This window comes from Raphanus sativus, chromosome 6 (assembly GCF_000801105.2).
Source record: "Raphanus sativus cultivar WK10039 chromosome 6, ASM80110v3, whole genome shotgun sequence".
In the NCBI taxonomy this organism is placed as follows: Eukaryota; Viridiplantae; Streptophyta; class Magnoliopsida; order Brassicales; family Brassicaceae; genus Raphanus; species Raphanus sativus.
Genome location: NC_079516.1, coordinates 9,272,068 through 9,291,655, shown reverse-complemented (window position 1 = coordinate 9,291,655; position 19,588 = coordinate 9,272,068). Strand labels below are relative to the sequence as shown.

The window sequence follows — 19,588 nt, the reverse complement described above, 5'->3', positions numbered from 1 at the left end:
TATATACATATGCAAGGGATTGGCTTCTCCAGTCCTGTTACGCAGTGGATTCATTTAGCCCTATCAGGATTTTTTTATTCCCAACCAAACCTTACCGCCACCACTCGTGCCTTGCATCAACAAGTGAGAACAACTGACAAAATTCATTTGGGAAACAGGCAAAACAAAAGAGTTCTTGTTTGACCAGATATTTTTCTTGGCATCGTCCACTATCCAGAGGTCTACACTGTACCATTGGTGGCAAGAAGCGAATGGGAGTATTCAAAAACTGCTATTCCCCTCCGTAGTTAATGAGATGTGGGCGAGAGATGCCTGTCAAAGGGTAAATTGATCGAAGAGAAGAGAACTCCTCTGAAGTCAAGTCCAAAACTCATTACCACTAATGTATTTTTCTTTTCCATCTGAGCTTTATAATACAAACACTGTTGATGGAGATACAAGGACGATGAGGAGGAGGAATGACGTCGCTTTGAGTGTTTCGCCATGTAGCTTGAGGACCAAGTCCTTTAACTAATGTCATTCCAAGAAAGGAACAGAGTGATTTAGATCTTTTTCTCATAGGCTGGCTCCAATAAAAAGTAAACTGAACCACCCTACCTTATGAAAATATTCTTCAGTATCATGAACTCACTAAGTCCATTTTACCTTTTTAACCTCTTGTCACGAGCCACGAGCCATGAGCCACGAGCCACGAGCCACGAGCCACTTTTACTTTCTAAAGCAACCCAATCAACTCCAATATGCCCAAGGTTTTTACATAAATAAATCAAAGTTCGTTTTAACATGTGTGCAGTTTTCAAAAACACCAAAACGGCACGCAAGGTATGACTAGTTATTAATGATCAACGAAGCAAACGATGAAGGGCTTTTCATCTGGTCATAAACCCTAATTTCTATTGATTTTGTTTTTTTTTTCTCTCCCTCAGATCCTTAAAACATTCATCGATCTTCTTCACCAGACATTTAGTAAGAGCGAATAAATTTTCCATCATTTTCTCGGATTCGATCAGTCAGATCGCCGGAATCGTTTCAAACTCCAGTGGTTCTGTTTTCAGTAATTGCATTGCCTTGTCATCAAATGTATTCTCTGATACTCCATGGAAGAAGCTTGATCCAATTTCCGAAACGGCGTAGCTTCAGTGTTCCAGTCACCCTTTTCCAAAACGCATCCACTCCCTTCTCCACCTCCTCAAGTTCCGTCGCTGACGTGAGCCCTAGAGATAGCCGAAAAGGTAAGAAGAACTTCACTGTATCTTACCTCGTTGGTTCACTGGGTTTATCCACAAAACTCGCCGAGTCGATCTCGAGAAGAGTCAGCTTCGATGACAAGACCAATCCCGATTCCGTTCTCAGTCTTTTCAGGAGCCACGGGTTCACAGATTCCCAGATCTCCACCATCATTACCGACAACCCGCGGTTGCTTTTACTAGACGCTGAGAAATCACTCGCTCCGAAGCTTAACTCCCTGCAGTCTCGAGGAAGAGGAGCTGATGAGCTCACTGAGATCGTTTCGAAAGTTCCGAGAATCTTGGACAAGAGAGAAGGCAGATCCATTAACCTCTACTACGACGTCGTCAAAGAGATTATTGTTGAAGCGGATAAGATTCCCAAAGAGTCATGTAGTAGTAGTAGTAGGCGGGGGAACAAAATGAGAAACGTTTTGGTTTTGAGAGATTTAGGCATGCCTCAGAAGCTCTTCTTGCCCTTGCTTATCACCCTCGCCGAACCCATCTGCGGGAAAGAAAGATTCGAAGTGTCTCTCAAGAAGGTCATTGACATGGGTTTCGATCCGACGACCTCGAAGTTCGTCACAGCTCTGCGTATGCTTTACCAGATGAGCGACAAGACGGTCGAAGAGAAAGTTAATCTCTATAAAACGTTGGGGTTTGCTGTCGGAGACGTATGGGAGATGTTCAAGAAGTATCCGTTCTCTCTGGCTTACTCTGAGAAGAAGATAACGAGGACGTTTGAGACGTTTCTAGGGTTAGGAGTGACTAGAGAGGAGTTCGCGGGGATGATCATGAGCAGTCCTCAGTGCATTGGGTTTTCCGCGGAGGCGTTGAGGAGGAAGACTGAGTTTCTGGTGGAGAAGATGAATTGGCCGCTTAAGGCTCTTGTTTCGCGGCCTCAGGTGTATAACTACAGCATGGAGAAAATGATTGTGCCGAGGAGTAACGTGATCGGAGCTCTAATGTCCAGAGGGTTGCTCAGAGATGGAGTAAGTGAACAACCCCCTCCGCTGCCGTCGGTTTTCGCGTGTACAGAGCAGGCGTTTTTGAACAGGTATGTGCTCAAGGTAGATGACGAGGAGCTTGTGGCTGAGCTGATGGCTATCTTCAATGCAGATTCTGGTTCATAGATATTGATGACAATGGTACGCCAAGACTATTGTATGTTCCTTTCAGAGAAGTTTCGTTTGCTCTGTCTGTGATGATCCTCATATCTTTTTAGACGATTTTAGTATATGTACTATTGCACTTTTCTTCAATGCCAAAGATGTCAGTCAGATGAAGACTACATTTTACAAATTCTATTAAGTTAATGGTAAATATTATACTAACAAAAAATTGATTAAAAAGTAGAATGGGTCACGTTGGTGTTTTCTTGTAAAGTTTTGATCCGGCAACGTTAAAGTTTGTCCAAGCTCTGCAGGTTGTTTACAGAACCGGCGACAAAACAATAGCAGAGAAAGACAAGGCCTATAAAAAGTTACGTTTGGCTGCGGGAGATGAATGGGAAATGTTTAAGAAGTGTCCACAGTACTCTCTGACATAATCTGAGAATAAGATTACTCAGTGGTTTGAAACCCTGAAGAAGTGTGGCCTACTTGAGGACGAGGTCAGCTCAACGTTCAAGAAGTTTCTACAATGTATAGGGAGTTTCAGAGTCGAAGATAGATGACTTCATTGACACATTTCTAGGCCTAGGATTCAGCAGGGATGAGTTTGTGATGTTGATCAAGTGCCGCCATCCTCAGTGTCTTAAACATTTTGCAGAGTCGGTGGAAGAAGAAGATTGAGTTTATGGTGATTCACCATTGCTGAAGAAGATGAATTACCACCAATACGGTCTGTTTTGTTGAATACTGATGAGATGCTCTTAAAAAGTATGTCAAGAAGCATGATGACGAGGAGCTTGATGACTGAGCTGCTGATGAATATCTCCACTGTTTGCTTCATAGATCAAAGGCGTGGTAAGGACCTTTCTTTGTTTATGTTGATTTTATATTTGTTGCTGAATCTTTTGCCGTTGAAGAAGAACTTTAATCTATAACTGCTTGATCCCAAACCGTTTCCTTTTAATGTGCAATCCGACTGAGCTTTACTCATGCATCTCCTTCAAGTATACAGCGAGAGAGGTTGGATCAGAAGCATTGAAGAGATCTATTTATACATAGCAGCCACATATATAGGTTCACAGTTCGTTAAGTTAATCAAAATATGACTTGAGTGTTTAGCAATGGAGCTGGATGTTAAAGAAGAAATATGAAAATCCAGGTTTAGTAGTATAGATGTTATACTTTAATTTGATTTAGCAGCCATAACATTTCAGATTCACAAACGTCTGTAGAGACTTGTCACAAACTTGATGACAGAAGAATGCAACCAGTTTATCAGATTCTGAATATTGATCAAATACACATATTCTCCATGACAAATTTTATTGGTTTTAATCAATTTTTTTTGTCAGCAGTTTTAATCAAAACACATCCTGATTTGTCCTTATATTTTTTGTTTTACATTCTTTTAAAAATTTAAATTTTATATTTGTGTTTTAATTATATTTGTATTTTTATTTATATATTTTTTTTAAATGATTAATAAGAAATTTTAATAATTATGTTAAACTAGTTGGACAACACCTATAACTCATGTTTTAATAGTATCGACGGATAATTTTTATATAATTATCACATTCTCTTTGTTTGATTTTATTTGGTGTTTAAGATTAATACACGTAGATTAAGAAAATGCAAAATTTTATACAATTTATCTTTGTTATATAAAACATCATAAAAGAAACTAATACAACAAATAAAAAATAGTATTTTATAGTTGATCATAAATTTTAAATAATATTAAATTTTGTTTAAAACAAAAAGAATATTGTTTAAAAATCTTAAAAGAAACCAAAGTAAATTGATACAGAGGGATAAAAACACAAGAGTGTAGGTGCATCATAAAATTTGGATAATGGGCCTTAATAACCCCATTTGCATTATTAACCCTATTTCCGACTTCCGAGTAAACGGAATCACAGTAGCAGAGTCTCTCGGGAAAATTCGTTAGGGTGTCAATCTGTTGACGTGGCATTACAAGAAAATTGCAATGTCTGTATATCCAACGGTACCCATTAATAGAAGTGAACCGAACGGTCATCGAAGCCTCAAAGAGTGCTGAAAGTCCGAGTCAATAAATATAGCCCTAAAGTAAATTTTTGGCGCTAATCTTTCCCCCCAACTCTCGATTTCGCTGAGCTCAAAAACACCCTTTCACTCTCATCTTCTCCCAATCTACACTCGAAAAATGCAGCGCCAGAAATCGATTCTGTCTTTCTTCCAGAAACCGTCGCCGGCGACTCAGGGTCCAGTTTCTGGCGATCCTACTCGCGGCGGAGGAGGTTTACGATCTACCGCGAAGGTTAACAGCGACGCTTCGGTACGCTCTGTGGAGCGAAATGTGCCGAAACCTGTGGAAGATGATGACGTTAGAGGAGTGGATACTCCGCCGGAGAAAGTTCCTCGTCGCGTCTTGCCGTCTAACTTCAAGGCGGCGGCTGAATCCGCCGGTGGTGGTGGTGGTGCTTCGTCTCTCTTCTCCAGTATCATGCATAAGTTTGTGAAAGTCGATGTTCCTCCTGAACGTTCTGGAGAGAGGTAACTATCTTCGTTCCTCTTGATTTCGAATCATTAGCTAACATTAGGTCTAGCCTTGAATTTACTGAGTCGATTCGATTCGATCCGTTATTGCTCTATGTGGCGATGCTCAGTACTTACTGCCTTGTATCATTGTTTGGAAATTTTCAGGAACGTTGCTGCTCCGCTTCGTGATTCATCTGTATCTGTGATGCCTGAGAGTGTTTTTCCTGAACGTCGTTTGAATAATGCTCAACCTCAAGATAGAGACCGTATTTCTAGCTTCACTGGGAGAGATAATCTAAGATCAGTAGAAGATGAGGATGTTCTTGGCCCAGATACACCAGGGACGCGTCCAAGTGTTCCTCGTTTGAAGCGAGTTCTGGAGGATGGGATGGGTTTTACTGAGAATAAGGTCTCTCTATTTGATTCTAACAAAAGGATGAAACTGTTTGAGGATCGAATCTGTGGAGAGAAAAAACAAGTAAACGAAGGGACCAAGTTCGAATGGCTTGAGCCTTCTCGGATCAGGGATGCTAATAGAAGGCGGCCTGATGATCCCCTTTACGATAGGAAGACCCTCTACATACCAACTGACGTTTTCAAAAAAATGTCTGCGTCGCAGAAGCAGTATTGGAGTGTCAAGAGTGAGTATATGGATGTTGTGCTTTTCTTTAAAGTGGTGAGTGAATCTCAATCTAGTGCTGAATTTATTTCCTTAATGCGATTGGTTGTCTTAGATTTGCATTCGTCATGTTCTTCTCAGGGGAAATTTTATGAGCTGTATGAGGTAGATGCAGAATTAGGTCACAAGGAGCTTGACTGGAAGATGACCATGAGCGGTGTGGGAAAATGCAGACAGGTATATTGGTGGAAACAACTAGCCTGCTTGATTCATTGCTGTCACTAAGTCTATAGATTTGACGTCCTCTTTTTCTAACAGGTTGGTATCTCTGAAAGTGGGATAGATGATGCAGTGCAAAAGCTATTAGCTCGTGGGTAAAAGAACTGCCATACTTTATTGTTTTTCTTTGTTACCACTTCTGTTACGATTTAAAACAAATGAATATCACGTCAGTCATTATTAGCATGGAGGGTTTCAAGCCTTCCGTTGAAACTTTAATACTCAAATACATTTTTCAATAGGAACTAACATACAGATTCATATGTTTCCTTCTTCACGATTTTATATTTTGATACATTCGTTGTTTCTTTTGAAGATATAAAGTTGGAAGAATCGAGCAGTTAGAAACATCTGACCAGACAAAAGCCAGAGGTTCAAATACTGTAAGTTGTCTTGGGAACATGTCAACAAGGTTGCAGACTGTTCTTGATTATTTTATTTTTCCCCACACTAGTTTCAAACTACGTTAAATCCTCTGGCTGTTCTGATCTGATTGTCAGATAATACCGAGGAAGCTAGTTCAAGTGTTAACCCCATCAACAGCAAGCGAGGGTAACCTAGGGCTTGATCCCGTCCATCTACTTGCTATAAAAGAGGTTTGTTATTTGCTTAGACAAGTAAAACTGATTCAAGTATTCAAAAGTTACACTCTTCTTTAGCAATCTTTCTTCCAGCAGTAATACTTTGGGATTAGAATGCCAACATTTGCTGGTTAGTTTCATTTGCTAGAGAATTTCCTTGCAATATATTTTAAAACCGAACTGCAGACTAAGTCTCTGTTTGATATCCTCTGAATTTTAAGAAGTGTCAGTCCGTTTAGCTGGATCCCATTTTTACAATGATTATACTGTCGAATTGCATGTCGAGGAATTTCAGTCCTTGTTAATGCATTCCTTCTTTTTCACAGTGACCACTGTTTGTGTTATGTTTGTCTCGTATGCTGGAGAAATGATAGCTGATCTAAGCCCTATATTAGTCAAGATATTTTAATGCAAAGCATTGATTTGGATAGTTCTTTTAGAATAGCTTAGGGATTAGCTTTTGGTTACATTGCATAATGAATTGATGACAATTTTGCTTCTGAACTTTTGCTTTAGGTCAAAATGGAGCTAGAAAAGTGTTCAACTGTATATGGATTTGCTTTCGTTGACTGTGCTGCCTTGAGATTTTGGGTTGGGTCCATCAGTGATGATGCTTCATGCGCTGCTCTTGGAGCTTTATTGATGCAGGTATTCAAGTTTGTTCGGTAACCTGTATCTGCTATGTGACTTTGTGCCCATATTATTGGTTTGCAGGAATGTAATCTAAATTACCTTCTGGTACTTTTTTTCCAGGTTTCTCCAAAAGAAGTGATATATGACAGTAAAGGTAAACTTCTTTTACACCCAATGGTTTGTCAAACTGAAGTTAAGGTAGTTGAGACTGCTTAAGTTTAAGTGTGTTAATGTTTAAATAATGCAGGGCTATCAAGAGAGACCCAACAGGCTCTAAGGAAATATACATTGACAGGTACAATTTCAGTAGGCAACCTGACTGAAAATATAGGAAAATACGTTTAAGAAACCTAACGAGATCATCATGTAGCAGATATGCATGACAATTTGTCTTGTTATTGCTGCTTAGGCAATGATAGATCTCTTAAACATTTCTGGCGTCGATTATGTCAGTGTATTGTTTCTATAGGGTCTACGGCGGTACAATTGAATCCACTACCACAACAAATGGGGGATGCAGATGCTTGTGGAGTGAGAAATATGATAGAATCCAGTGGATACTTCAGAGGTTCTTCTGAATCGTGGAAATCTGCTGTTGATGGTCTAACTGAATCTGGAATTGCTCTTAGTGCTCTTGGAGAGCTAGTCAATCATCTTTCTAGGCTAAAGGTGGGCTAGCTTGGTTTTTTTCCGCTTTTGACAAGTTAACCAAAGGAAATCTTCTTAACTTACTGGTTATTCTATCTTCTTGCAGCTAGAAGATGTACTTAAGAATGGGGATATTCATCCCTACAAAGTTTACAGCGGTTGTCTAAGAATTGATGGCCAGACGATGGTAAATCTGGAGATATTCAACAATAGCTGTGATGGTGGTCATTCAGGCATGTACATGGTTTTTTATAGGTTCAAATAGAGCGTAGACACAGGAGTTGGTATCCATATTCTAAAACTTGGTACATATCTAGCTAGTAAATATCGAATTTTTATTTGTTCTGCAGGGACCTTGTACAAATTTCTTGATAACTGTGTTAGTCCGACTGGTAAGCGGCTGTTAAGAAATTGGATCTGCCATCCCCTCAAAGATATAGAAAGTATCAATAAAAGACTCGATGTGGTCGAAGAATTCACGGCAAACTCAGAAATTATGCAAATCACTGGCCAGTATCTCCATAAACTTCCAGACTTAGAAAGGCTGCTCGGACGCATTAAGTCTACCGTTCAGTCATCAGCCTATCTTTTGCCTGCTCTCCTTGGGAAAAAAGTGCTGAAACAACGAGTAAGAAACAAACACGCTCTTTCTCATTGTATGGTTCGTATAGGTCTTAAGCATTGCTGTTCTGTCTATGATTGTTCTCGCATCTGTATGGTTTTATCCATCACATTTCTCTAAATATATTGCACTGCAGGTTAAATCATTTGGGCAACTTGTGAAAGGGTTCAGAAGTGGAATTGATCTTTTGTTGGCTGTACAGAAGGAACCGAATATGATTAGACTGCTTTGTAAGCTCTGTAAACTTCCTATATTAGTGGGGAAAAAGCGGGCTTGAGTTATTCCTTTCTCAATTCGAAGCAGCCATAGATAGTGACTTTCCAGATTATCAGGTGCCCATTGCAAATTCACACTTGTTATGTCACTGCTCAAAGATATGGTCTGTTATATAGTTTGATATGTATCTAACTATAACTTATTATTCTTGTACTAGAACCATGATGTGACAGAGGATAATGCGGAAACTCTCACAATACTCATTGATCTATTTATAGAAAAAGCCAAAGAGTGGTCTGAGGTCATTCACACCATTAGCTGCCTCGATGTCCTGAGATCCTTTGCAATCTCTGCAAGTCTCTCTGCTGGAAGCATGGCCAGGCCTGTTATATTCCCTGAATCGAAAAGTACAATTCAGAATCAGGAAACAAATGGGCCAATACTTAAAATCCAAGGGCTGTGGCATCCATTTGCAGTTGCAGCTGATGGTCAACTTCCTGTTCCAAATGATCTACTCCTTGGCGAGGCTAGAAGCAGCAGTGTTCATCCTCGGTCGTTGTTACTAACAGGACCAAACATGGGTGGAAAATCAACTCTTCTTCGTGCAACATGTCTTGCTGTTATCTTTGCTCAGGTTTGTATAACACTCGTTACATATAAATCACTGCTTTCTCAACATATATCAACAGTTTCTTTTCTTTATCTCTATTTACAGCTTGGTTGTTACGTGCCTTGTGAGACATGTGAACTCTCTCTCGTAGATACTATCTTCACAAGGCTTGGCGCATCTGATAGAATCATGACAGGAGAGAGTAAGTTTGTTTTTTTTTGGTATCAAGTTACATGTTTCTCACAAAACCAGCTCTGTCTGATTGGTAAAATCGGTTTTTCATTTATAGGCACCTTCTTGGTAGAATGCACTGAGGCGGCGTCAGTTCTTCAAAACGCAACTCAGGATTCACTAGTAATCCTTGACGAACTGGGCAGAGGAACTAGTACTTTCGATGGCTACGCCATTGCATATTCTGTAAGTCTCTCTTCTCCTTCAACCAGTACTCATTGATCAATTCGTAGATTACTTATTGATTTGTATTCAGGTTTTCCGTCACATGGTAGAGAGAGTCAAGTGCAGGATGCTCTTGCAACGCATTACCATCCTCTCACCAAGGAGTTCTCGGCCCACCCGCGGGTCACCTTGAAACACATGGCTTGCGCATTCAAATCAAGATCCGACCAAGAACCAGGTGGCTGCGACAAGACTTAGTTTTCTTGTACCGGCTAGCTGGGGGAGCTTGTCCTGAGAGCTATGGGCTTCAAGTAGCACTCATGGCGGGAATACCAAAGCAAGTGGTTGAGACAGCATCGGTGGCGGCTCAAGCCATGAAGAGATCGATTGGAGAAAACTTCAAGTCAAGTGAGCTAAGGTCTGAGTTCTCAAGTCTGCACGAAGAATGGCTCAAGACATTGGTGGGTATCTCTCAAGTCGTCGACAACGACAAGGCCATGTTTGAGGAGGAGGATGTCTCTGACATGTTAATTTGCTTATGGCATGAGATCAGATCTTCTTGCTCTGTTGCCAAGTAAAGGCGATGAGATAATTCTCTCTTTTTTTTGTTGCTTCTCTGATGCTTAGCCTTCTGGAAAATGGTTATATCAAATTTATTTCCTCGGTCCGGTTTTTCTGTGAGCAAACCAGACAGGACCGAACTGATGGAAGTACATTTAATACTATGGTGTACAAATTTCAGAAAATTAAGGTCATTGAGAACTGAAAAAGTAACTGTATGTCTTTCCTCACTCTCTCGTCTCTCTGGAATCCATGTTTGAGAGAGAAAGAGAGAGAGGGATCCGTTTCTCGTTTTTCTTTTCGATCTAGATCGAAATTTGAGTTATTCAGCTTAACCCGATTGTAACTTGTTTGGTTGACAAAGACTGGATTATTTTTTGAACGTTTTTCTTTTCTCTTTCTTAAGAGCAAGCTTTTCCAAATATACATGCAGTGCTGGAGTGGCTAGGATCTAATGGTGATATTAGGCCTGGTAAAAAAAAAAACCGGAACCGAAGAACCGAACCGAAATATCTGAACCGAAACCGAAGAAACCGAACCGGAATCGAACCAAAATATCTGAAACCGGAACCAAAACCAAGAACTCTCAAATATCCGAATGGTTCCTATATTTCTATAACCAAACTGAACTAGAACCATATGAGAATCGAACGGGTATCTGAATATATAAACATATTAATTATATATACATATAAAATACATACTTAATATATATATATATATATATATATATATATATATATATATATTTATTTATAATATTAAGAGAATCCAAAAATATTTAAAGATAACTAATTATTATAAAATATCTGAACTATTTGAACTATCCGAAAAAATCTGAAAGTATCCAAATAGATTTATCTGAAATATCCAAAGTAATCCGAAATATCTGATTTTTAATCTAAATCTTCCTAATTATTTTTAACTTTCAATTATTACAATTTGATCCTAAAAATTGCTGATTTGTACAGTTGCTTTTCAATTTGGCTCCACACTTCTAATTGTGCAATATAATCTTTACTTTTCGAAGATTAGTATGCAAATTCAATCTAATCTAAAATGAAAAGCCAAAAACCTACGTTACATGGAAACGAAAGCGGGTATGTGGAAGCGGAAGCGAAATTTTTAAAAAATTTAGGAAGCGGGTACGTGTTGGAAGCGTATATCATATATAATATATATTAAAATATAAGAAAATTTAATATAATTTAGGACTGAAAATCATATGATTTAAACTTAAAATAAAACATTTATTAATTTAAATAATTTTGAAATGATTTCATATTAAAACTATAAAAATACACATAAATTAAGTTTAAATAAATTATGATAATAATTATTTTTAAAACTTCATAAATTTATTGACATAATATATTTGGATATGTGATATATCTTTAATAAAAGCTTCAAATACATAAAGATAATTTATAGTGTTAATTTTAATATTTGTATATTTTATTCTCTTTAATTCATTACTATTAAAATTTGGATTTTATATAAACTAAAATCTATGTTTTTATATTTTATGAATTATGACAATGGGTTTTAAAAATAAAACGGAAGCGTGATTCCAAAACGGAATCGTAAGCTTCCAACGTGTTTTTAAAGAGAACATTTTGGAAACATTTTGAAAGCGAGATTCCGTAAGCTTCCATAAGATTCCGATTCCGATTCCGATTCCGAAGCGGGAAGCGACATATGATAAAGCTTCCGTGCTACCTAGGCCAAAACCATGAAAATAGTTATTATCGTTTAAATATTAGCCATACATATACGATTCATGTATGTTCATATGTACATGAATCAATGTACACAAAATTTTATAAGGGAGTGTGTGGAAAGAGGACAAGTTATTGAGTATGTTTCGAGTGATCAACAAAAGACTGACATTTTAACTAAAGTTCTTAGAAAAATAAAGTTCAAGAATTTGAGAAATCTAATTGGAATATAAAACTTATCGAAGAAGAATTTCAAGTTTAAAGAGAGAATATTGTATTAAGCTTGAAATAAAAGAAAATAGTTTAAGATACAAATCAATGACCTAATCTACGAGTTATGGAAATTAAGATTCTGCATTTAGGAATTATCTAAATATGCTACCTATTAGGATTAAGAATTATTAATCTCTATATAAAGATATATTATATAAGCTTGTTATATAACTTGAGTGTTTAGAAATTGAAAGCTTAAATTTTGAGTGAATTTATTAAACACTAAAGAAGAGTTATTCGTTATATAATCTTATTCTATGAATTGTGATATCTACACGTCAAAATAGTTAATGCATTTACACGTCCAAACAAAAGTAGTTTATGTTTTTTCAGTCCAGATAACCTTTTTAATACCAAAAGGTAAAGATTCGTTTTCACATGTATATATTTATTTATATGAATATTGATTTTTCCTAAAAGATGTTAAATATATCGACAATGAAATACAAATACAGCCATTGTTGAAAAGGCCAATAATGTTTGGATGTGTCAAATGCGAGCCTAATAAAATCGGTGGTTGGATGTCAATTAAGAACCTTATATGGCCTAATCCATTTCTCTTCTCACTTTATATATACGCACAAAAAATATCAAACTTCTTGTCTCATCTCTAAAATCACTAGTTAAAGTATGGTCGTTAACCAGAAGATATCCGGTCTCGCAGCCGTTATGAACGCCAAATCATCGGTTCTGGTGAGAGGTCAATGGGCTTGGCACAACGGATATGGAGGCGACCAGTCGGTTTGGGATAAGAAATTCCGGTCTTGTCCAATCTTTTAAAGTTTTGGTCTTTGACTGGCCTTTTTCTGGAGCCATCGAAGACCAAACTCTTTATGACTCATCAAAGTATAACTCCTTTGATGCCTTCTCTGACGATCTTATTGCTCTTATGGAGGAGTTGAAGTTTGGTCCCGTTGCGTTCATAGGCATTCCATGTCTGGTATGATCGGTTGTGCTGCTTCTATAAAGAGACCCGACTTGTTTACAAATCTTGTTCTTATTGCTGCTTCTCCCAGGTACGCTCACTCTTAGTACAACTAATAATTAGCGCTTCTCCTTAATTATAATTAAAAGTGAAAACATGTTTGTAGAAGCAAGGGAAGAAAATCAAAGACATGTTTAAATGAGCATTTCTCCTTAATTATAATAGGGAAAATTGTTTTTTAGGCCAAAAAACAACAACTATATCCCGTTATTCTAATTTCTCTTTGTACCATTTTTTCCTCTAATACTTTTTAGTATTTTCTAAAATAAGTCAAATAAATAGTTTAACAAACAAATAAAAATTCAAAAAATAGTAAATACTGATGAAATACTTATATCAATTTATAGATATATTTTTTTAAGTTCAAAAAATGTTTAAATCATAAATTCATATTTTATTCTAAAAAGGTAGAATTGACATTCTACATAGTAGAAAATGTATTCTACTTTTTCATTGAATCTACTATGTTTAGATATGTGTTCTACTTAAATAATAGTAATCTAAAAATATTTAGAAAACACATTCTACGCTTAACCTATAGTTCTAAAATCTGTAGAAATCGAAATCTACACATTACTATAAATCTAAAACCTGTAGAAATCAGAATCTACATATTACTATAAATCTAAAACTAGTAAAAATCGATTTCTAACATGTTTACTGTATTCTACCTATTTAAGAATATATAATCTACGGATAAGAATAATATTAGAAGAAAATATTTGGGAATATTCTGTTTCCTTATTTATTAATAAAAATCTTTTAAAAAAAGAAAATATATTTAAAAAGGAAAATTTTTTTGTCCAAAAAAAAAATTGAGATTTTTAATTTTTTTTAAAAATCGTTTAAAAAAAAAAATCTTTAGTAAAAAAAATCTTTTTAAAAAAAAATCTTTAAAAAAAAGGAAATTCGTTTTTGGGTTAAAAAAATAATTGAAAATTTTAATTTTAAAAAAAATCTTTTAGTAAAGAAAATATTTTCGTAAAAAAATCTTTTAAAAAAAATTTTAGTAAAAAAATCTTATAAAAAATATTTGAAGAAAAATAAAATCTTAAAAAGGGAAATTGTTTTCTGGGCTAAAAATTTAATTGAGATTTTGAATTTTTATTTTCTAACTTTTTAGCAAAAAGATATTATAATATTCAAAATTAGTTTTTTTAATTGTAATTTCGGATTTTTATTTGAAATTTAAGGGTAGTATTGCCATTTAGAAAACATTTAGCCTAATATGACATAAAGTGAGAGAAATTAGATTAAAAGGACATAGTTATTGTTTTTTTGGGTTAAAAAAACAATTTTCCCATTATAATTAAATGTGAAAACATGTCTGTTGAAGCAAGAAAATCGAGAAAATTGAAGACATGTGTAAACTAGTTTTGTTCTTTATATAACATCGTGTGTGTGTGTGTCTGTACACAAAAAAGGAAAGAAAAAATAGATGCGTATATATATGTATCTGTAAATGAGATTAGAAAGATGATCGAAAGAGAGATATAAGTACATGCAATCAAAATTTAAAAGACTATACCATCTCATCTCGTACAATATTCTTGATAAATACATGTTTCATGAAATACGACAAAATATTATGCTTTGCGATAATATTCGAGAAAATGACAGTTTTTGTTACAAAAATAGCATCAAAAGAAAGAAAATGACCAAAATAAGTTTTATTGAAAGGTAAATATGCATTTATAATATTTGGGTTGATTAATCTAAAACTTAGGGTTTAGAGTTAAAGGATGAGATTTTAGGAATGTATTCAAATTTTTAAAAATAAAAAATAAAAATGAAAAATTTCAAAACAAAAAGTGCTATTTTGGTCATTTTATTTTTTAATATTATTTTTGCGATAAAAACTTAAAAATATTATTTTAGAGATTTGCTCGTAATATTCTGTATTAGCTGATAATTAATGGATTTTACGTGGATGGTATCTGCATCTGCTGTCATGTAAGTATGTAGCTATTGCCACTTCTTGAACATGTGGTCAGGGTCAGCTCTAGCTTGTTACATGGATATGACATATTATCACACCTTGATTTTTCTTTGTAGCCTATATATGCCTGGCCACATAATCATGCATGTATCGTAGATTCATATAAAGAAACCAATCATATAAAAGACTGTAGATTTTGACCACAAAAGAAAAATACAACTGTAGATATTCAATATTACGTGGACCACTTAGCTTTAAACGGTCTACTCAGGCAAAGAAAATTATTGAATCGGGTTAAATTACTTGAATGATCCAAATATTAGTAACAAAAGCAAAAGTACAGTATAACAACGACTTTTAAAAAAAAAACTGTACCAAAAATATCTGCTAAAGGATGAATTATTAGTTTTTGATTGATATGATTATATACTCATTATGGTAATAGCCATGTAGGTGGAAAAGTCGGCCACAAATTATTGCAGCAGTTTATAAAGTTTGACTAAATATATGACTAATGCAACGTACTTATAAAACTTTAATTAGATGATCAAATATAGTAATGTTACTAGTTATTAGATTGAAGTGGAAATTATTTAAGTGTATTGTAACCCAGACAAATTATCTATAGGTACATTAACAGCGAGGATTACAAAGGAGGTTTTGAGCCAGAAGACATTGACGCGATCATCTCCAACATTGCCTCCAACTACGAGGCTTGGGTGGTTGCTTTCGCCCCCACAGTGGTCGACTCAAGAGACTCTCTCTCAGTCCAATGGTTGGAGAAGTGTCTTAAGAAGATGAAGCCCGAGACGGCTCTTGCCTTAGGTAAGATAGTGTTTGGCAGCGACGAGAGAGAGCTTTTGGGCAAAGTGTCAGTTCCTTGCCACATCATACAGTCTGGAAACGACGTCGTAGTTCCAGTCTCCGTTGCCTACTTCATGCAAGAGAATATCAAAGGGAATTCCGCGGTAGAGATCATTGAGAACTCGATTGGGCATTTCCCACAAATGACGTCACATCTAGAGCTTCTACGAGTCATGAGACGACTCCTCGAGTTTTGAGGCTTGAATATAATAAACAGCTTTACATGCGTCAGATATTTTTCTCGTCTACAATATTCTGCTAAGATAACGAAGTGGGTCATAAGTATCAGATATATATTTTTGTAATGTGATTGTGTATTTAATTGGCAGCACAGAGTAATTTAGTTTACATTTTAGTTGAATAAAAAGATGGATCAGATAGTGGAAGTGGTAAAGTAAATTGCGACATTTCTTCGTTGGTTTAAACTGAATCTGTTCTTTTTAGAGTGTTGTCGATCGGTTTACTTCTTAGGAAAGGCGCGAAAGAAAAAAAAATGTTTTTTTAGAAAAATCAGTATACATGTATCAAATAGATATCGTAGTTCAGTTAGACTTGAGACATCCTCAAATCTTTACACTTCGAAAACAAGGAATCCCAAAAAACATGAAATCTCTCTTCATTAGTTTAGAGGGAGGGTGTACCATAACCTAAAGGACATGAAACGTGTTGTTTTATTGTTTTCCCATTCCAATTTCCCGGGTTGTGATATATCATAGTTTTTGCTACTTTAAAACCATGGTATACCTTCAAATATGAAATATTTTTCTCTCCAAAAAGAAATTTCAAAATTTCAAATTTGAAATTTTGAATAGTGAAACTTTTAAATATAGAGTGTCACTACTCAAAACTTTTAAATTTGAAGTTTCATATTTTTCATTGCATTTTTGTCTTTACATTACATATTATATTTATGATTCTTAAGTATTTTGTTATTTAATCTTTTTAATCCTTCACAATTTTATAACTCATAAATATTTCAAATTTTCTTTTATAATTTTTAATTTTTAAAAATATTAGAAAAGAAACTTAACAATTATTAGAAAAGAAACTTAACAAATGCACTAATTGATTATATGTGGAAGTATTACGAAAATAGTAGTGTAATATTTTATTTGTAATTTAATATTTATTTATGTGTTTATGTACAATTATATAATTTATTGTATCATTTTGTTAATTAATATTTCTATAATATTGTTTTATGTGTGCTATTTATTTATAAAGTTTTATGAATTTAAATTAATTATCATAAATATAAGGGCCATAATAGAAAATATAAATTGTTTTTAAGTTAGATTTGAAGTTTTGTTTTTGGAGAATAATAATTTAAAATTTCAAATATGAAATTTTGTAAATTTTAAAATAGAATATTTTTTTGGAGATGCTCTAAAGTTATGAGTGGAAGACGGCTAAAAAGAGGATGACACACATGTGTGTATGGCACACATCTAATCTCCCCATTCACCATTTTGTTTTAACTACAAACATATCCACTTTTTCAATTAATAAAATAATGTTGAACCACATGCAGTTCAAACATGTGAACAAAAATCTTGAACTGCCTACTACAGTAATTACACAGCAAATTGGAGTGTTTTTAATGGTTCTTATGTTTTCTTATTTAATTTAAGATAGTATATGTCATTTCTTAAAAAAAATAATTTGGTTATGTAAAAGCTTTAAAAAGGAAACTTTAAACAAAAAAATTCATAAATTTGCAGATTTTTAAATTATTCAAATAGTAGATCAAAATTTATTTCATATTTTCATATATAAACATAGGTAATGTTCTATACTATTAGAACCATTTAAAAATTCAAAATATAATGTATTAAGGATTTTAGTATTTCTAAATAATACATACACCTATTAAACAATTTAGCTAGGTTAAGATTATAATTTACAATATACTACTTATTCATATTTAACTCATATATAATTTATAGTTTATTAAATCATATAGTATTAAATAAATAGTTTGTGCATATTTATTTTTAAATTAATTAATTTTATAAGAAGTTAATAATAGAAAAAATAAACATTAGTTTAAATCTTATATGAATTATAATAAATTTGTAGAGTATTTTGAACCGCTTTTATCCATTTTCACCATTCAAATCTATGCTTTGAACCGTTAAATCCGCTAGATCCATTTTTGCTCCATTCGATCTGCTTGATCTACTCTTACTCCGCTAGATCCGTTTTGTCCGCTAAATCCGCAACGTTCAATCCACTTTCTCCATTCGGAGCCTAAATCCGAAAAGCTGGACATTCTTTTTAATTCAGATGGAAGATTTTGCAAGATGGAAGTATTCATAAGTTTTCGATTGGTTATTTTTCTCGAGATGATAATTCAATGACCAATTCCTTATCTAAAATTGTCTAGGACGTTTGTAAGGATCTTTCTTTTGTTAATTGTCTTGTTTCGGTTTTGGTTACCTGGATTATCTTTAGTTTGAATATATAACATTAGTCGATGTGAAAAAAAAATTAAAAACTTGATTATGAAACTTTTTTTTCTTGAATAATTCCTATTTTGTTTGATATTCTTATTACCAACAGGAGTAGAATCAGTTTGTATTCAAATCAATAGTAAGTGGAACCAATTTAACAAAAAGAAAAATTGACAAGATCAAACTGGACAAATCATAATTGCAATTATGCGGTTGACATCTGTGTTTTCTAGGATAAATCAGAAAACACAAAATGACATTGACAAACTCAATAATAACAAATAGTATTGTTATATTTACTATATTATTATCTGCATAGCAAAAACATCATCTGGTCTGACCGACTCTCATTGGTATATTTGGCCTATTATTAAGAATCTTTGCTGGAATATGATTAGACAAATATTTATTTGTTGTCCGTTTTAATTTTACTAGATTATTTTGGTGTAACTTGATATTAGATAGTAAAAACAAATCAGAGCATAGGTGCCTCGAATTTGTGCTGGTGCACTCTCCATTCTTTGCATAATACATTCAAGGAGAATGCGTCATAAATTTGATTTTGAAAGAAATAGTAAATGTTGAGGAGTTCGTATTCGTTTTTGACCAAAGGCTGTTGTTTTCATTTTTAAATAGTAAAAAGTGCATTTATATATTGGGAGAATTACCAATTGTGACTCAAAACTTGGAGTCAAACCCAAAAGAGTACCCCAACTTGGGTCAAAGGCAAAAGTAACCTAAAAGGCTATTGAAATTACAACTATCTCCTTGTGAACAAACAAAAAAACGGATTTTTTTTTACGTTTCTACCCCTCGCAAGTCGTCAGACGACTTGAAAATAAGTCGTCCAGACGACTTTAAGTTAAGTCGTCTGGACAGTTATTCTTAAACATAATTTAAAAATTTTGTAAAAAATATTTTGGTAAGTGAAAAATTGGAATTATGTAATTAACATATGTCTTAAGAGATATAAATTAATATATAACAAATTTTAATTGTTTTCAGCCCAGATGAGTGAAAGTAGTGAGTCATGATATTCTTTAGTTTATGTTTCATCAACATATGTTGTAGTATTGTATGTGTTCTTAGGGTTAGATTTTGGAAAGCATTAAAACCGTTTTTGAAAATTTTTAAAATTACCTAGGCGTGTTCATTTCTGTGTATAGTAAACACTATTGAAGTATAATTTGATTTTATAACGTGGTTAGTAAGTTAATTTAGTCATTTTAGTTTAGGGGTTCATTTTAGGGTATTGGACGACTTAATATTTAGTCTTCTGTTCCCAGACGACTAAATATTAGGTCGTCTGATGTACATTATCAGCCAGAAT

The 19,588-nt window shown here is 34.3% G+C and overlaps 3 protein-coding genes across 4 annotated transcripts in view; all 3 read left to right on the top strand.

Annotated features, from left to right (window-relative positions):
• Nucleotides 1–859: 859 nt before the first annotated feature.
• LOC130496815 (transcription termination factor MTERF2, chloroplastic-like) overlaps nt 860–19,588 on the top strand; it is a 38,754-nt gene continuing 20,025 nt past the window's right edge. The window contains exons 1-2 of one of the 2 annotated variants that reach the window (XM_056989305.1): nt 860–2,374; nt 2,997–3,014. In XM_056989305.1, coding sequence (XP_056845285.1) covers nt 1,079–2,359 — 1,281 coding nt within the window. In that variant the 5' untranslated portion in view covers nt 860–1,078 and the 3' untranslated portion in view covers nt 2,360–2,374; nt 2,997–3,014. Of the gene's footprint in view, nt 2,375–2,996; nt 3,015–19,588 lie in introns of those variants that run through there. The other variant, XM_056989304.1, reaches the window with a different exon arrangement.
• Nucleotides 4,428–10,235, top strand: LOC108805924 (DNA mismatch repair protein MSH7). Its single transcript, XM_018577917.2, is given in 20 exon segments — nt 4,428–4,876; nt 5,027–5,537; nt 5,622–5,717; nt 5,799–5,854; nt 6,076–6,142; nt 6,260–6,355; nt 6,857–6,988; nt 7,094–7,127; nt 7,221–7,268; nt 7,443–7,642; nt 7,728–7,854; nt 7,972–8,249; nt 8,380–8,502; nt 8,504–8,575; nt 8,677–9,093; nt 9,175–9,271; nt 9,359–9,486; nt 9,557–9,596; nt 9,599–9,712; nt 9,715–10,235. Coding segments are annotated over 20 exon segments (3,315 nt in total). The 5' UTR covers nt 4,428–4,526; the 3' UTR covers nt 10,044–10,235.
• Nucleotides 12,633–16,248, top strand: LOC108807763 (probable esterase KAI2). Its single transcript, XM_056989309.1, is given in 6 exon segments — nt 12,633–12,696; nt 12,699–12,733; nt 12,735–12,778; nt 12,780–12,940; nt 12,943–13,033; nt 15,570–16,248. Coding segments are annotated over 6 exon segments (813 nt in total). The 5' UTR covers nt 12,633–12,647; the 3' UTR covers nt 16,003–16,248.